This window comes from Oncorhynchus mykiss, chromosome 3, assembly GCF_057628025.1.
Source record: "Oncorhynchus mykiss isolate SJ-2025 chromosome 3, ASM5762802v1, whole genome shotgun sequence".
NCBI lineage: Eukaryota > Metazoa > Chordata > Actinopteri > Salmoniformes > Salmonidae > Oncorhynchus > Oncorhynchus mykiss.
In genome coordinates, this window is record NC_143024.1 from 75,763,411 (window position 1) to 75,780,392 (window position 16,982).

Consider the following 16,982-nt stretch of genomic DNA (forward strand, 5'->3'; position numbering starts at 1 on the left):
GTCTCTCCTCAGTTCTCTAAAACTCTAACACTTTTAATTTCCCCCCTGTGAGGGTGTGTGTGTGTGTGTTAGGCTTTTAGATTGTTATACTGAGCAGAGAGAAATAACACTTAAATCAGGTGCTGGGAGAGAGAGCATAAGCTTTCTACTGTATAGGAGAGATATGATTAACTTCCTTTCTGTAAAATGAAAACAGATTTGCTTCATATGGCATATTACACTGTGTTAATATCACACCCAAATGCCAGACCCTTTCACACCCAGTAGGGTATATATAGAGCACACTGTCTAAAGAAGCTTCTGTAATGGTAGAGAATAAACACTACTGTATATATATTGTTACCATACATTGCTTGTTCTTTCCATGCCAATGAAGCCTTTTGAATTGAATTGATAATTGAGGATAGTGTGCCAACCTGCTCCAATAACTCTTTCTATACGGATCCGGGTCGGGTCAATCTCTTTGGCAAACTCATGGACAGCCTGGGTAGGATCCTCATAGGTGTCTGGATCTACATAGGCCTTTACTCCCGGGAACGGGAGAGCTGAGAGAGGACAAGAAAAGACAGACAAAACAAGAGAAGCAAAAAGAGGAGAAGAGAAGAAGATAATGAATTCCAGGGACAAAGGTCAAGAGAAGAGAGACTGGTTTCTGACTTTGGTTACTTTGCTACCTGCCTCCTTCTGCCTTTCTTGTCTTTGCTAACCTCTAGCTGTGAGATATCAGTCTCCCTCTCTTTCCAAACAGAACAATCCATGGTCATGCCAAACAGAGCTCCAGCAGTAACCCGAAGACACAATCAACCTCGAAAACAGCCACTTCTGGACGAAACTAAACTCTGAAGGTTGGAAAGATACATCAATATATCACTGGAGAGAAAGAGAACAAAAGAGAGAAGTAGGAGGAGAGTGAAGAGGAGAAGGTGTCCTCTGTCCTCCACTGATGAGCAGGGCAAGGATAGCTCCGAGACACATAGACAGTCTGTATGGAGTCAAGGCAAGCTGTTAACAGAGAGAGAGGGAGAGAGAGAGGAGGCAGATATACTCACTAGGCAAGAGGCCCTGCCAGCCTGACTCTCCTGGGTGTGTTTTCAATCTCAGAGCTCATCCTGCTGTCTGTCTGTTCCTCTACCACTGGCCTCAACCCCCCCCCCCCCCCCCCCCCCTCATCCCTTTCACCCTCCCCCTCTCTATCTCCTTCTCCTTCCGAGTCATTTCCCTTTTTGTCTATCTGCACTTTTCTCTTCATGCATCACCCCGCCTTACCCCTTCTTACCCTTTCCCTCTCTATCCCCCCTCTCATCACAGGGATAAAACAGTAGAGGTGGAGAGAGAAAGAGCTGTAACTAGATTCAGCCAAAAGGCAGGACACATAGAGGACTTCAAATGGATTTTGAAGAGGAAAGAAGTATGCAGGAGAGGAGGGAGAGAGAGAGAAAGAGAGAGAAAGAGAGAGAATGAGAGAGAGGGATAGGTGGAGGTGTTTCAGAGCGTTTTGTTTTGTGGATATGTTTAAAGGTGCCTATGTATCACTCCTTCTGACATCCCTCCCTCCCTCTCCCTCCCTCTTGCTCTCTGTCTGTAGTGTAAAACTGAGAGAGGGGTGTTACCAATCTCTCAAAGCCTGCTACGGCCAGGGGTTAGGGACACACTTCATCCACATTCACATCTAAACGAATAGAGGCTTGGAAATGGCAGACATGGTTAGAATTGATTGTATGCAAATCGTCCACACAACGTTTCTCTCCGGGGTAGTTCTCTTTAGCATGAAATGGACAGAGAAGCTCAATAACGTAAAGTGTTTGCGTGGAAAATCTATTTTAAGCTTTAAGTCTCGCCACAGTTTATCTTCATCTTTCAACACACAAACTCACAGAAGGCTGAAATAATCATATTCAATTTGTCTGTACACCTCGAATTGATACAATTTAGAGAAGTGATGTGAGTTTGTGACTAGAAATCGGAGTGTTTGACAGAAAGAGAGAGATGGAGAGAAGACAAGTAGAGAAGGAGAAAAGAAACAGACACAGAAAGAGAAGTCCTACCATGTCCACTCTGATAGTTGGTCCTCCTCTTCTCCTCTGAGCTCATCTTGGATTTGATGTACCACTGACACCTGGGAGACACAATGACACATTCTGTTACAAGGAACAAGGTTATGAAAACCCACATGCTAAAACGGAAGGAGTTCACCTTGTCCATAGAGAGATGAACTAAACCAAACTTGGTCTTTTATCTGTGTGTGTTTGCCAGGGATGGCTTGTAGAGTGGTGTGACAATTTTTTCACCAGAGAAACTTTGATCAACACATTTTTATTTGAACGTTGGATTCGCCAGCACAGTCATGTGTGTTTTAATGTGTTTGGGTGTGTATGCATTGGTTAATCACCGCTCCTAACACACTCACACTCTGCCAGATGGGCTGAGCTATTCATAGCCCCCTCTTAGCTCAAACACCACTCTCTTTTAAACAGCCTCTCCTCATACACAAGACAAACACACACACACACAGCGTGGAGAAGATCACAGGTTCACACACCAGCCAGTCAACTTCATTAGCTTTATCATGCTGGAGGAACAGGAAGTAATTAACATCTTGTCTACAGATCTAGAGGAGAGAGAGAGAGAGATAGAGAAGGGGAAGAGAGAAAGAGAGAGAGGGGAGGGGAGAGGGGGAGGGAGAGGGAGAGAGGGAGAGAGAGAGAAAGAGAGAGAAGGGGAGGGAGGGAGAGAGAGGTAAGGTTTATCTATAGTGGTGATTAGATAATTAGGTGACTATTAACAGACACACAGAGGATGTAGCTGTGGCCACCATGCCCCTCGGCCGACTGGGAGAGGTGGAGTAGGGGAGAACTAGAAAGTGATAGAGACAGAATAGGAAGTCAGTGCTGGCACCAGTCTGAGAGCTCCATAAAAGAGAAGAGATAAACAGATAGCGAGACAAATACATGGAGAGAAACAGAGACACACACACACACACACACACACACACACACACACACACACACACACACACACACACACACACACACACACACACACACACACACACACACACACACACAATAATGAGGCTGAGGTGTGTTTGAGTGTGTGTGTGTGTGTGTGTGTGTGTGTCTGGTATCAGTGAGAGACAGCTTGTCAGCTGGTGTTGGCAGAGTGACAGACAGGAACTGACAGATTTCACCTGGATGAGGAGCAGAGAGAGGAGGAGAGGGGAGGAGAGAGGAGGAGAGGAGGAGAGAGGAGGAGAGGGGAGGAGAGAGGAGGAGAGAGGAGGAGAGGGTAGGAGGAGAGGAGAGGGGAGGAGAGAGGAGGAGAGGGGAGGAGAGAGGAGGAAAGGGGAGGAGGAGAGAGGGGAGTAGAGGGGAGGAGAGAGGAGTAGAGAGGAGGAGAGGGGAGGAGAGGGTCAGGGGCTTGGTTAGCCAATTTTTTAAAGTTGAAAAGTGAAAGTTCTCCATTGTCCATGAGTCTGACATTAAGAAGGTTTAAATGACGCTGATTGGAATGAGTCAGAGGCCAAAGCAATCAGCACACTCATTACTGAGCGGGGAGGGGTCAGTGTGGGAGTGCACAAGCCTGCATGTTGGTGTGTGTGTGTGTGTGTGTGTGTGTGTGTGTGTGTGTGTGTGTGTGTGTGTGTGTGTGTGTGTGTGTGTGTGTGTTTGTGAGTGACTGTGGTTTCCAGTTAGCCAGATCAGAGAGGCTATCAGAGCGCTGGATATCAGTGGGTTGCCAGGTTGGGATCCTGCTGTGTTAGGTCTGAGGCCTGGACACTGACAGAGAAGAGATAGCAACAAAGATAGAGGAGCAGAAGAGAGGGAGAGGGTTATAGGGAGAAGAGGAGGAGAAGATATAAGAGGAGCAGAGTAGGACGAAAACAGACAAGATGAGTGAACAGGAGAGGAGGATTTGTGTAATGCCAGTAGCCCTCCAGTGATGGGGTCAGTGTGTTGATTAAAGCTACAATCCTGTCCTTCATCAGACCAGTCCAGCACCACTCTATCACTGACTCACTGGCTTTCATGTCTTGCTGCTGAAAAGAAGGCACACACAGACACACAAAGACACACACACACACACACACACACAAAGGCTGAATACACACACAAAGGCTGAATACACACACACACAAAAAGACAGAGGCCCGCTCTTAAAGGTGTCCTCAGAAAGCAGGGTAAAGGATAGTGTTGCGGCTCTGAGGCTTTACGAGGATATTCAGGAACACACAAGCACACCTACCCACCTCTCGATATCAAATCCTGCCTTTAATCTAAAAGTCAATGTAATTCAACATCCTCTCTCCCCTAATATCCACTGAGTCATTACTACATGCTGAAAGTGAAACTTCATATTTATCCTCTCCAGCACCACATCAACATAGAGTATGTGAAAATGGCGTGTTCCAATGTTTTGTAGTAAAAAATCATAATCAACTCAGTTAGTAGCCTATGCCAACTCATAATTGGTTAAAATCACAGGATGCACACCGATGATGTCATTGGAAACTCTTATCTTCCTCCGTATTTTTCACTACAAAACCAACAAACGTGACATTTTCACATATGTTGATGTTGGGGTGGTGCTGGAGATGATGAGCGGAGGAGAGAGGGATAAGAGGATGAGAGGAAAAAGACGAGAGAGAGGCGAGAAAGGAGAGCGGGTTGAGATGTTGAAAGATAACCCTGAAGATGAAGTGGAGAACAGCAGTGTGTGTTTAGAGTAGGCTGTATGAAGGCTGTAAAGTACAGAGATAAACCCACTCCTACACAGGCCGGATGGTCACATGTACATACACAGATCTACAGTGCCTTTGGAAAGTATTCAGACCCCTTAACTTTTTACCACATTCAATTGATGAGGGGGAAAAAAAACGATTTAATACATTTTTGTTAGGTTACAGCCTTATGCAAAAATGTATTCAATCATTTCCCCCTTCACCAATCTACACACAATACCGCAAAATGACAAAGCAAAAACAGGTTTTTAGAAATGTTTGCTAATTTATAAAAAAAACAACTGAAATATCACAATTACATGCAGTGGGGCAAAAAAAGTATTTAGTCAGCTACCAATTGTGCAAGTTCTCCCACTTAAAAAGATGAGAGAGGCCTGTAAAAAAATCCAGAAAATCACATTGTAGGATTTTTTATTAATTTATTTGCAAATTATGGTGGAAAATAAGTATTTGGTCACCTACAAACAAGCAAGATTTCTGGCTCTCACAAACCTGTAACTTCTTCTATAAGAGGCTCCTCTGTCCTCCACTCGTTACCTGTATTAATGGCACCTGTTTGAACTTGTTATCAGTATAAAAGACACCTGTCCACAACCTCAAACAGTCACACTCCAAACTCCACTATGGCCAAGACCAAAGAGCTGTCAAAGGACACCAGAAACAAAATTGTAGACCTGCACCAGGCTGGGAAGACTGAATCTGCAATAGGTAAGCAGCTTGGTTTGAAGAAATCAACTGTGGGAGCAATTATTAGGAAATGGAAGACATACAAGACCACTGATAATCTCCCTCGATCTAGGGCTCCACGCAAGATCGCACCCCGTGGGGTCAAAATGATCACAAGAATGGTGAGAAAAAATCCCAGAACCACACGGGGGGACCTAGTGAATGACCTGCAGAGAGCTGGGACCAAAGTAACAAAGCCTACCATCAGTAACACACTACGCCGCCAGGGACTCAAATCCTGCAGTGCCAGACGTGTCCCCCTGCTTAAGCCAGTACATGTCCAGGCCCGTCTGAAGTTTGCTAGAGAGCATTTGGATGATCCAGAAGAAGATTGGGAGAATGTCATATGGTCAGATGAAACCAAAATAGAACTTTTTGGTAAAAACTCAACTCGTCGTGTTTGGAGGACAAAGAGTTTCATCCAAAGAACACCATACCTACTATGAGGCATGGGGGTGGAAACATCATGCTTTGGGGCTGTTTTTCTGCAAAGGGACCAGGACGACTGATCCGTGTAAAGGAAATAATGAATGGGGCCATGTATCGTGAGATTTTGAGTGAAAACCATCAGCAAGGGCATTGAAGATGAAACGTGGCTGGGTCTTTCAGCATGACAATGATCCCAAACACACCGCCCGGGCAACGAAGGAGTGGCTTCGTAAGAAGCATTTCAAGGTCCTGGAGTGGCCTAGCCAGTCTCCAGATCTCAACCCCATAGAAAATCTTTGGAGGGAGTTGAAAGTCTGTGTTGCCCAGCAACAGCCCAAAAACATCACTGCTCTAGAGGAGATCTGCATGGAGGAATGGTCCAAAATACCAGCAACAGTGTGTGAAAACCTTGTGAAAACCTTGTGAAAAACGTTTGACCTCTGTCATTGCCAACAAAGGGTATATAACAAAGTATTGAGATGAGGACAAGACAAGGATCTCTCTGTACTTTGCTCCATTCATCTTTGTCTCAATCCTGACTAGTCTCCCAGTCACTGCCACTGAAAAACACCCCACAGCATGATGCTGCCACCACCATGCATAACTATAGGGATGGTGCCAGGTTCCATCCAGACGTGACGCTTGGCATTCAGGCCAAAGTGTTCAATCTTGGTTCATCAGACCAGACAATCTTGTTTCTCATGGTCTGAGAGTCTTCAGGTGCCTTTTGGCAAACTCCAAGAGGGCTGTTATGTGCCTTCCCTTCTGGCTACTTTACCATAAAGGCCTGGTTGGTGGAGTGCTGCAAAGATGGTTGTACTTCTGGAAGATTCTTCTATCTCCAAGGAACTCTAGAGCTCTGTCAGAGTGACCATCGGGTTCTTGGTCACCTCCCTGAACAAGGCCCTTCTCCCTTAATTGCTCAGTTTGATGGCAGAGCTTCAATGCTGCAGAATTTGTTTGTTACCCTTTCCCAGATCTGTGCCTCAATAGAATTCTGGCTCAGAGCTCTACAAACAATTCCTTCGACCTCATGGCTTGGTTTTTGCTCTGACATGCACTGTCAACTGTGGGACCTTATATAGACAGGTGTGTGCCTTTCCAAATCATGTCCAATCAATTGAATTCACCACAGGTGGACTCCAATCAAGTTGGAGAAACATCTCAAGGATGATCAATGGAAACAGGATGCACATGAGCTCAATTTCGAGTCTCATAGCAAAGGGTCTGAATACTTATGTAAATAAGGTATTTCTGTTTTGTATTTTTTTGTGCAAACATGTCTAAAAGACTGTTATCGCTTTGTCATTATGGGGTGTTGTGTGTAGATTTTTAAAAAAAGAATCAATTTGAGAATAAGGCTGTAATGTAACAAAATGTGGAAAAAGTCAGGGAGTCTGAACACTTTCCGAAGGCACTGTATGCATGAGGATAGAGGGACAGGAACATGCACAGCTCTGCTTTTGACTGGTTCTTGTTTGAAGCTACTTCTCTGTTCACAGTGTCTCAGTTCTCTCCACATACTTAGAAAGCTTTTCAGAACAGATAGAACAGAAAGAGAGAGAGAGAGGCTCACACCTACACAGATTGAAAGGTCATCTCAAAGGTTTCATCACACACTGAAACATCCTACTTTTAACTGTTCTTTAAGTACTTTTATAACTGTTGTACTTTTCAGTGTGCAATGCCCAATACAGTTGTATTACTGTATGTAGGTCTCTCAGTAAAGAGGGAGCTGTCCACATTTAGTGCTGTCCATGGTGCTGAATTCTTATTCAGTCCTGTCTGTGGTCTGTTGTTTGTGGTGCTGGTTGTTGTCTGTGGTGCTGACTGTTGTTTGTGGTGCTAGTTGTTGTCTGTGGTGCTGGCTGTTGTCTGTGGTGCTGGTTGTTGTTTGTGGTGCTGGTTGTTGTCTGTGGTGCTGGTTGTTGTCTGTGGTGCTGGCTGTTGTCTGATGACCTATTAGTCCCTTGGGACATCTCCCAAGTCCCCAGGAAATCGGTGTGTGCGTGTGTGTGTGTGTGTGTGTATATTCATCTTACCGTCCGGTGATGAGGAAGAAGAGGGTGAGGATGATGAGGAGAGTGAAGCCGCCCACGGCTGCCGTAACGATCACCAACACTTGACCCTGGTCTGAAGCCATGTCCGACGCTACAGGGAGGGGACAAATTAAATGATTGATTATTGATTGGTGATTTACAATTCTAAACTGGGCAGTTTGCGTTCTGGATGCGAATTGGCTGAAATCTGTGGTATATTATAAATTATAAATTGGGTGGTTGGAGCCCTGAATACTGATTGGCTGAATGCACGGGTATAACAAAATATATACCACGGCTAAGGGCTGTATCCAGGCACTCAGCTTTGCGTCCGGCAGTATTGCTTAAGTGTACACATACAGCCATATCCCTTGTAGAGAGGTGACATCACAAAGACTATATGCATTCACATGATTAAGTCAGAAATGTTTTTGCAAGACAATTTTTTATTTAAAAAAATAAATATTGTACCCCCTTTTTCTCCCCAATTACGTGGTATCCAATTGTTAGTAGTAATCTTGTCTCCGTACGGACTCGGGAGAGACGAAGGTCAAGAGCCATGCGTCCCCCAAAATACAACTCAACCAAGCCGCACTGCTTCTTAACACAGCGCGCATCCAACCCGGAAGCTAGCCGCACCAATGTGTCGGAGGAAACACCGTGCACCTAGCGACCTGGTCAGCGTGCACTGCGCCCGGCCTGCCACAGGAGTCACTAGTGCGCAATGAGACAAGGATATCCCTACCGGCCAAACCCTCCCTAACCCGGACGACGCTAGGCCAATTGTGTGTCGCCCCATGGACCTCCCGGTCATGGCCGGTTGCGACAGAGCCTGGGCTCAAACCCAGAGTCTCTGGTGGCATAGCTAGCACTGCGATGCAGTGCCTTAGACCACTGCGCCACCCGGGAGGCCCAAGACAATTTAATTACACAACTATTCTATTCTTTTTTTTTTTTATAAAAGCAGACTGGGGAGCAGGGGTTGGAACCAAAATAATTTTCCAATCGTTTCATTCTGAACAGAACCAATATTTTATTAGTTTTGTTTCACTGTTCTGACCAGCAAAATAAAGTTTTGAACTCGTTCGAACCAAAAAAAAGTAATGGTTTATATTGTTTCTTTCTAACCCTCTGATGTTAATTATTTTTTATATTTCGCTCAACGTTAAATTACTTTACTAATGGACAGAGCAGCTTGCTATGGAGCGGGCAAGCTATGTACATGCATTGGACAGACAAGGTGACAGACAAGGTGTGAGATGCGGCTGAAAACTTTCAGGTGAGGAGAGCGCTGGGCATGATTCGCTGGGCATCTTGTTGTTATGACATGCATTATCTGAATTAGGCCAAGATAATTATACCTTGGAGTGGCTTCTATGAAGGAACTTTGAATGTCTTTAAACTTGGCTAAACTAACGTTGGACCAGAGCTAGCCCTTGACCATGACTTTCAGTTCCATTACATTACACATAATGAGAGCTAGACCACAGCTAGCTAACAAGCTTGTGTGTGCAGAGCGGCACCAGAAGTAAAGTAAAAACACGTCTTACCTTTTTGTTGTTAATGAATCGAATGTGAAACGTGATAACTATAGTATCCTTAATATAAGGCTTGAAAAAGTTAATCCATTCTTCTCTACTTAAAAATCTCTCTCCCTAATTTCTGAATCACGCCTATAATGTCAGTAGCTGCAGTAGACTATGCATGCTTTGGAGGGAGGGGAGGGGCAGATATCCTACACACACTGGCAAATATTTTCAGCTCACAGACAGGCAGACACTGAAATAAGTTTCTGAGTGACAGTGAGGGCTTTACATAGGTGCTTTGTTTCGTTTTTTTTGTGGGACTGGAAAAAAAAGTCTGGAACGTAAAATAATGTTATTAACTTGTTCCCATGCTTTTAAAATAACGGTTCTGTTCCGGAACAGTATAGATCACTTTCGTTCTCGATTCTGGTTCTGTTCCTCAAAATATTTATTTATTTTGGGGATTTTGGTTCTGTTCCGTGAATCGGTTCCAACAAAAAGCACTTTTATTAGTAATAATATAAATTGTTAGTATTAACTGACTTGAATTCAATATGGAGAGATTGTTGAACTCTTGGTCTGAAAAACAACCATCTTTTAGAAGGAATCATTTACATGCTTGGTGACATTTAATTAATATTAATCATTCAAGAAATTGTGATTTAGTCTCTGATCATTTGCCTAAATTGGCCCCATTTGATATTCATGATTTTCCCTTCTCTCCGTCTCTTTACAGGACTAACGAATCCCACATAATAATTGAAAGATGATGGCTATTAGCAAACTTATTTCTACAATATTTCAAACTTAATGAATATGAATTGGAGATCAGGATGTGTGGCCCCCAAAGCAGACCCAAATATGAGAGAGAGAGAGAGAGAGAGAGAGAGGGAGGGAGAGAGAGGGCGAGAGAGAGAGAGAGAGCTGTGAGCGTGTGTGTGCATGTTTGTATGTGACTTTCGGAGGGAATATAATTGAAAGTGTGTGTCTACGCGTGGTTGTATGAGGGTCGGAGCATGTGTGTATGTGTGCGAGAATGTATGTGTGTGTAGCTGGGGATGGGTCTAGACAGAGGTAATTGCCAGTCAGACGTGAAGAGAGGAACAGCTGATCTGAGGGGTAGATGACTTTACAGGACCGTTCTCTTAACCAAGGATTCACACACTGTTTAACACACACTCTGAAGCCTTAAGTAACCAGACGGGCCTGATTAATGCTGCACTAATGGGACCGAGGTGAGCGTGTGTGTGTATGTGTCTGAAAATGGGGAATCTAAAGGGCTGTAATGACCGTATATAGGGAGGAGAGGGAAGATGTAAGGGATGGGTAGAGATGGAAAGAGAGGCAGAGCAGGTCGGGAGAGACAAGGTAGAAGCAGGAAGCGAGGGATAAAGGTGAAAGAGGGAAGAGAGTGCAGGAAAGGGGAGGGAGAGGAGGGTATTTTCTCCTAGATAAAAGGGCAGAACAAAGTCAGGCCCGGACTATCTGATCCACTAGATAAAGAAAGCTCTTCAGCTGGATAGATGAGAGGACAGGGAGAAAAGAGGAGAGGTCAAGAGACCAGATCAGCGGTTAGAGTGGGCCGGCGCTGACCGGTACATATTTCTACTGCTTGAGTTCTAGCACCTCTTCTAAAATACGTCTGCTAAAATATATAGAAGACCTGGTACAGTCAAATTACAGTGAGAACCCTGACAAGAACTGCCATCAGGACAGAAAAACAAACACAGGTCTGGTTCTGTTAGAATTCAGCATGATCACTGTGAGGGAGGAAATTAAAGCCTCTCTAAAAGTCAATAGAAATACAACCAACATCATTGACGAGTTCATGTATTGCTGTTTTAATTTATTACATCTAGGGTTAAGTGTTTGGGGTCAAGGGTTAAGTGTTATGTGTCATGAAACAGAGGGAGTTAAGAGGTACTTACTGTCGTCCGTGGTCTCATACTCGCATTTGGGGCTGTAGGCGCTGTGTCCAGAGGAGGTGCGTGTTCTCAGGCTGAAGACGTAGCAGGTGGAGGGCTTTAACCCTGTGATGACCACACTGGGGGCTTTGGTCCGCGTCGACGAGTAGCTCAACTCCTCATGTTCCTTCTCGTAGTACTTGACCTCATAGTCGACCACCAGGAGGGAGGTCTGTTCTGGCTCCAGCCACGACAGGGCAATGCTGTTTTGAGATGCCCAGTCCTTCTTCAACATGCCCACCATAAAGGGACCTGGAGGGGCCGATTGGAGAGATCGTTAGAGGTCACGGGTTCAACTACTAACATTTAATCTCATTAGAGATGGAAGGCTGACACTAGCTTCTGATTATATGCTTAAGCATAATGAATATGTTTCATCATTTCACATGAAAGGCTTTGCTTTCCCTGTAAAAGCCTGGAGCATCCATGCTCAATCATCTATAAATGAACATAAAATATATAAAATGAATAATCTACCATAATTATTTAGACCACAGTTACAGTGCTAAGGGTTTTGCTGTCATCTATGGATCCTTCAGTGACAGCAGGTCCACGGAGGAGCGGTTAGTTAGCTGTGTTTATTTAAATCATATTAGCCGTGTGCTGACTACATTAGTTCTGTGTAAATATTGGCCCAGGGCTTTACTACAGCAGTCAACAGGTGATATCAGCCTCTCACTAATTAATATCTCATTAACTCAACGCGGTAAAGAGTTGGCTAAGATTTATCTACATACATACCGGTATTATTAAAACCCTTCAAAATAGATGATGAACATGTTCTATTTGGGTTTGTACCAGGGTACCGTGTCTCATGGACAAGGGAGGTGATAGATGACGGCAGCATGATGATGTCCAATAGGTACAGGACATGAGTCCCTGTCCTAACATTCTTAAATAGCCAATCAACATCAATCAAAATAGTCCAATCAATGCAACATGTAGGCCTAATCAACTAGACATTAGTGGCTATAAATGCTGTACACCACTCAACATGTTTCTAGTGGTTAGGAGAGTAGGCCTAAACAAACGCAATGGGAAAGTTTGAATGGAGGGGAAATGGTGCTCTACAGTCACGTGAAGATGATGATGGAAGAATGGAAATCAAATACCAAACCACTTTACTGACTTTACATTCATGTGGTTAACGAGTCTGTCTATAACTGACCTCACATTAATTTGGTTAACGAGTCTGTCTATAACTGACTTTACATTCATTTGGTTAACGAGTCTGTCTATAACTGACCTCACATTCATTTGGTTAACGAGTCTGTCTATAACTGACCTCACATTCATTTGGTTAACGAGTCTGTCTATAACTGACCTCACATTCATTTGGTTAACGAGTCTGTCTATAACTGACCTCACATTCATTTGGTTAACGAGTCTGTCTATAACTGACCTCACATTCATGTGGTTAACGAGTCTGTCTATAACTGACCTCACATTCATTTGGTTAACGAGTCTGTCTATAACTGACCTCACATTAATTTGGTTAACGAGTCTGTCTATAACTGACCTCACATTCATTTGGTTAACGAGTCTGTCTATAACTGACCTCACATTCATTTGGAAAAATAAGCAACACAACAAACTCAGAAAAGCCAGATAATGTATAATAATAACTACAGTTATCAACAAAGCCAACAGAAAGGCTTAATCTTAATCCTAAACCCTGCTGGTCTTCTCTGTGAGAGAGAAGCCCTCTCCATCTCCTTCCTGCTCCTCTACAGGATTCAGGCCCTGGGCTGACTGGAGGCTGACTGGAGGTCAAGTGAAGGTGGTGCTGTCTGGTCCTGGGGCTTGCAGGGCTGAGCAGAGTTTTATGGCTGGACTGTATGGGGTTGGTGTGTAGACTGCAGGGCTGCAGCTGTGGTATATGCTGTGTTAGGCAGGGCTGGAGTAGTGCTGAGAGACCCACTGCCACAGGGCTGATAAGGAGAGCTCAGGCCAGCTTGGAGCCTCCCTCATCCCTACCCCTTCCCTCTCTCTTCCGTCCCTTCCTGCTTCCTGTCTCCATTTTAATGTGCTTAATGCTTAAAACTGCTACATTTATTTCAGCCCCATCAGTAACTTGACTGGTGGATGTTTCCTATAGTAATATCAACTTCATGACACAGTGGCATTTCCAGCAGGCAGTTTAGTTTTGTGAGCTGAAGCTAATTCTGCCTCCTGATCTATTTCAATGCTTGGTTTGTTCATAATAATGAGGAACATAATAACCTTTTAAATGCGAGTAAATCTTGCCAAATGATAGTTAAAATGGAACAACAACATAATATCATGGCTGATTGAAATTAGCCAATTTATTTAGCATAATGAGTCAGCCGAAAGGGCATTTTGTCTCTCTCTCCTCTCTCTCAAAATAATATCACTTCTCATAACACCCACAGTAAAACATACACACAGATGACAATTATTATTTCACAGTATTATTAGATATTACATCTCACATTGTTGCTGTTTGCTTGGTGTGTTTGTGTGTGTGTTATTGTTGTTCTCTCTGGAATCCCTTGTATATTAGCTGATTTATCTCAATGGGGTGTTATCACCCACAAATCTGTAGATAAATAAAATCTAAGTGAGCAAATGACTCTGTCCAAACTAGTTTAGTTTTGCTGTAAGCGACACACACACACACACACACACACACACAAACACACACACACACACACACACACAGCGACCAGAGTTTAACTGCTGTAGCATCTAGCTCAGTCAGGGGGCCAGCATCTGCTGCTAGCATATTGGCCTCTGATAGGGAACAATAAACACAGCATAAATACAATCTCCCCAGCCTGCATGATTACAATCACACTCCTACTGCTGCAGAGCACCATGTAACACACACAACATATTTGTTTAGAAGAGTTAAGCTGGAGCACACGGTTATGCTCATGGCAGGATACGGTGGCCAACAGAGTTGGCAGATACACCATAGAAAGCAACCCTGAGAAGAAACAACTAACATAATATGTTAGCTCTCAATATAGCACCTAATGTATAGTAGCTTCCAGGATATTCATTATAAATCACACCAGACATAGGGAAAATACTCTTATCCTTCCTCATGCACTACATTTATTTATGTGATGGGATGAAGCCAACATTTTGTTTATTGAAAATGTATATTGAAATTTATGTGCAAAGCAGCTCTGAACATGTTTTCAAAATGAAGGTGGAATTTATCTCATTTCTTTAAGGAATATAGATTCCTCACTCACTTCTACAAACACGTCTCCTGTGCCACTAGGGGCGCTAAAACACTATACCACTTTTATTCTACCCAAAGAAACACATACAAAGCCCACTCTCCCTTCGGCAAATCAGACCACGACTATATCCTCCTGCTTCCTGTTTACAAACAAAAGCTCAAACAGGAAGAACCAGTTACGGGCTCAATATGGAAGAGGTCCGATGAAGCAGACGTGAGGCTACAAGACTGTTTTGCTCGTATAGACTGAGATGTGCTCTGGGATTCAGGACCGCAGTGGAGAAGGTGTAAAGTTTCAAGTTCCTCGCCGTACACATCACTGACGATCTGAAATGGTCCACCCACACAGACAGCGTGGTGAAGAAGGTACAACAGCGCCAGGCTGAAGACATTTGGCTAGGCCCCTAAAACCCTCAGAAACTTCTACAGATGCACCATTGAGAGCATCCTGTTGGGCTGAATCACCGCCTGGTACGGCAACTGAGGTCTGCACAACGCATCACCAGGGGCAAACTATGGCGCGGATGCTACAAACTATGACGGGTCAAAGTCTACACTTGTTGTATTTGGCGCATGTGGCAAATACAGTTTGATTTGATTTGAAGCTACCTGCCCTCCAGGACACATACAGCACCCGATGTCACAGGAAGGCCAACAATAAAATGAAGGACAACAACCACCTGAGCCACTGCCTGTTCACCCTGCTATCATCCAGAAGGCAAGGTCAGTACAGGTGCATCACAGCTGGGACCGAGAGACTGAAAAACAGCTTCTATCTCAAGGCAATCAGACTGTTAAATAGCCATCACTAGCCGGCTTCCACCCGGTTACGTAACCCTGCACCTTAGAGGCTGCTTCCCTACATACAGTACCAGTCAAAAGTTTGGACACACCTACTCATTCAAAGGTGTTTATTTAATTTGACTTTTCTACATTGTAGAATAATAGTGAAGACTTCAAAACTATGAAACAACACATATGGAATCATGTAGTAACCAAAAAGTGTTAAACAAATCAAAATATATTTTAGATTCTTCAAAGTAGTCAGTCACCCTTTGCCTTGATGACAGCTTTGCACACTCTTGGCATTCTCTAAACCAGCTTCACCTGGAATGCTTTTCCAACAGTCTTGAAGGAGTTCCCACATATGCTGAACACTGGTTGTCTGCTTTTCCTTCACTCTGCAGTCCAACTCATCACAAACCATCTCAATTGGGTTGAAGTTGAGTGATTGTGGAGGCCAGGTCATCTGATCCAGAACTACATCATTCCTTCTTGGTCAAATAGCCCTTACAAGCCTGGAGATGTGTTGGGTCATTGTCCTGTTGAAAAGCAAATGACAGTCCCACTAAGCCCAAACCAGATAGGATGGCGTATCGCTGCAGAATGCAATGGTAGCCATGCTGGTTCAGTGTGCCTTGAATTGTAAATAAATCACTGACAGTGTCACCAGCAAAGCACTCCCACACTATCACACCACTTCCATGCTTCAAAGTGGGAACTACACATGCGGAGATCACAAAGACACGGCAGTTGGAAGCACAAATCTCAAATTTGGACTCATCAGACCAAAGGAGAGATTTCCACTGGTCTAATGTCCATTGCTCGTGTTTCTTGGTCCAAGCAAGTTTCTTCTTATTATTGGTGTCCTTTAGTAGTGTTTTTTTTGCAGCAATTCGACCATGAAGGCCTGATTCACGCAGTCTCCTCTGAACAGTTGATGTTGAGATGTCTCCATTACTTGAGCTCTGTGAATCATTTATTTGGGCTGCAATTTCTGAGGCTGGTAATTCTAATGAACTTATCCTCTGCAGCAGAGGTAACTCTGGGTCATAATGAGAGCCAGTCTCATCATAGCACTTGATGGTTTTTGCGACGGCACTTGAAGAAACTTTAAAAGTTATTGAAATGTCAAAGTTCTTCACCTTCATGTCTTAAATTAATGATGAACTGTAATTTCTCTTTGTTTATTCAAACTGTTCTTGCCAAAATATGGACTTGGTCTTTTACCAAATAGGGCTATCTTCTATATACCACCCCTACCTTGTCACAACACAACTGATTGGCTCAAATGCACTAAGAAGGAAATAAATGTAACAAATGTATTTTTAACAAGGCACACCTGTTAATTGAAATGCATTCCAGGTGACTACCTCATGAAGCTGGTTGAGAGAATGCCAAGAGTGTGTAAAGGGTGGCTACTTTGAAGAATCTCAAATATAAAATATATTTTGATTCCTTTTTGGTTACTACATGATTCCATATGTGTTATTTCATAGTTGTGATGTCTTCACTATTATTATACAATGTAGAAAATAGTAAAAATAAAGAAAAACCCTGGAATGA

General features: G+C 43.6%; 1 protein-coding gene across 1 annotated transcript in view; it reads right to left on the bottom strand.

Annotated features, from left to right (window-relative positions):
* LOC110520380 (ephrin type-A receptor 6) overlaps positions 1-16,982 on the bottom strand; it is a 262,188-nt gene that overhangs the window by 13,960 nt on the left and 231,246 nt on the right. The window contains exons 8-11 of the mRNA XM_036974914.2: positions 11,387-11,674; positions 7,936-8,044; positions 2,046-2,116; positions 417-545 (exon numbers count right to left, since the gene is read on the bottom strand). Of these exons, the coding sequence (XP_036830809.1) occupies positions 417-545; positions 2,046-2,116; positions 7,936-8,044; positions 11,387-11,674 (597 nt within the window). The remainder of the gene's footprint in view (positions 1-416; positions 546-2,045; positions 2,117-7,935; positions 8,045-11,386; positions 11,675-16,982) is intronic.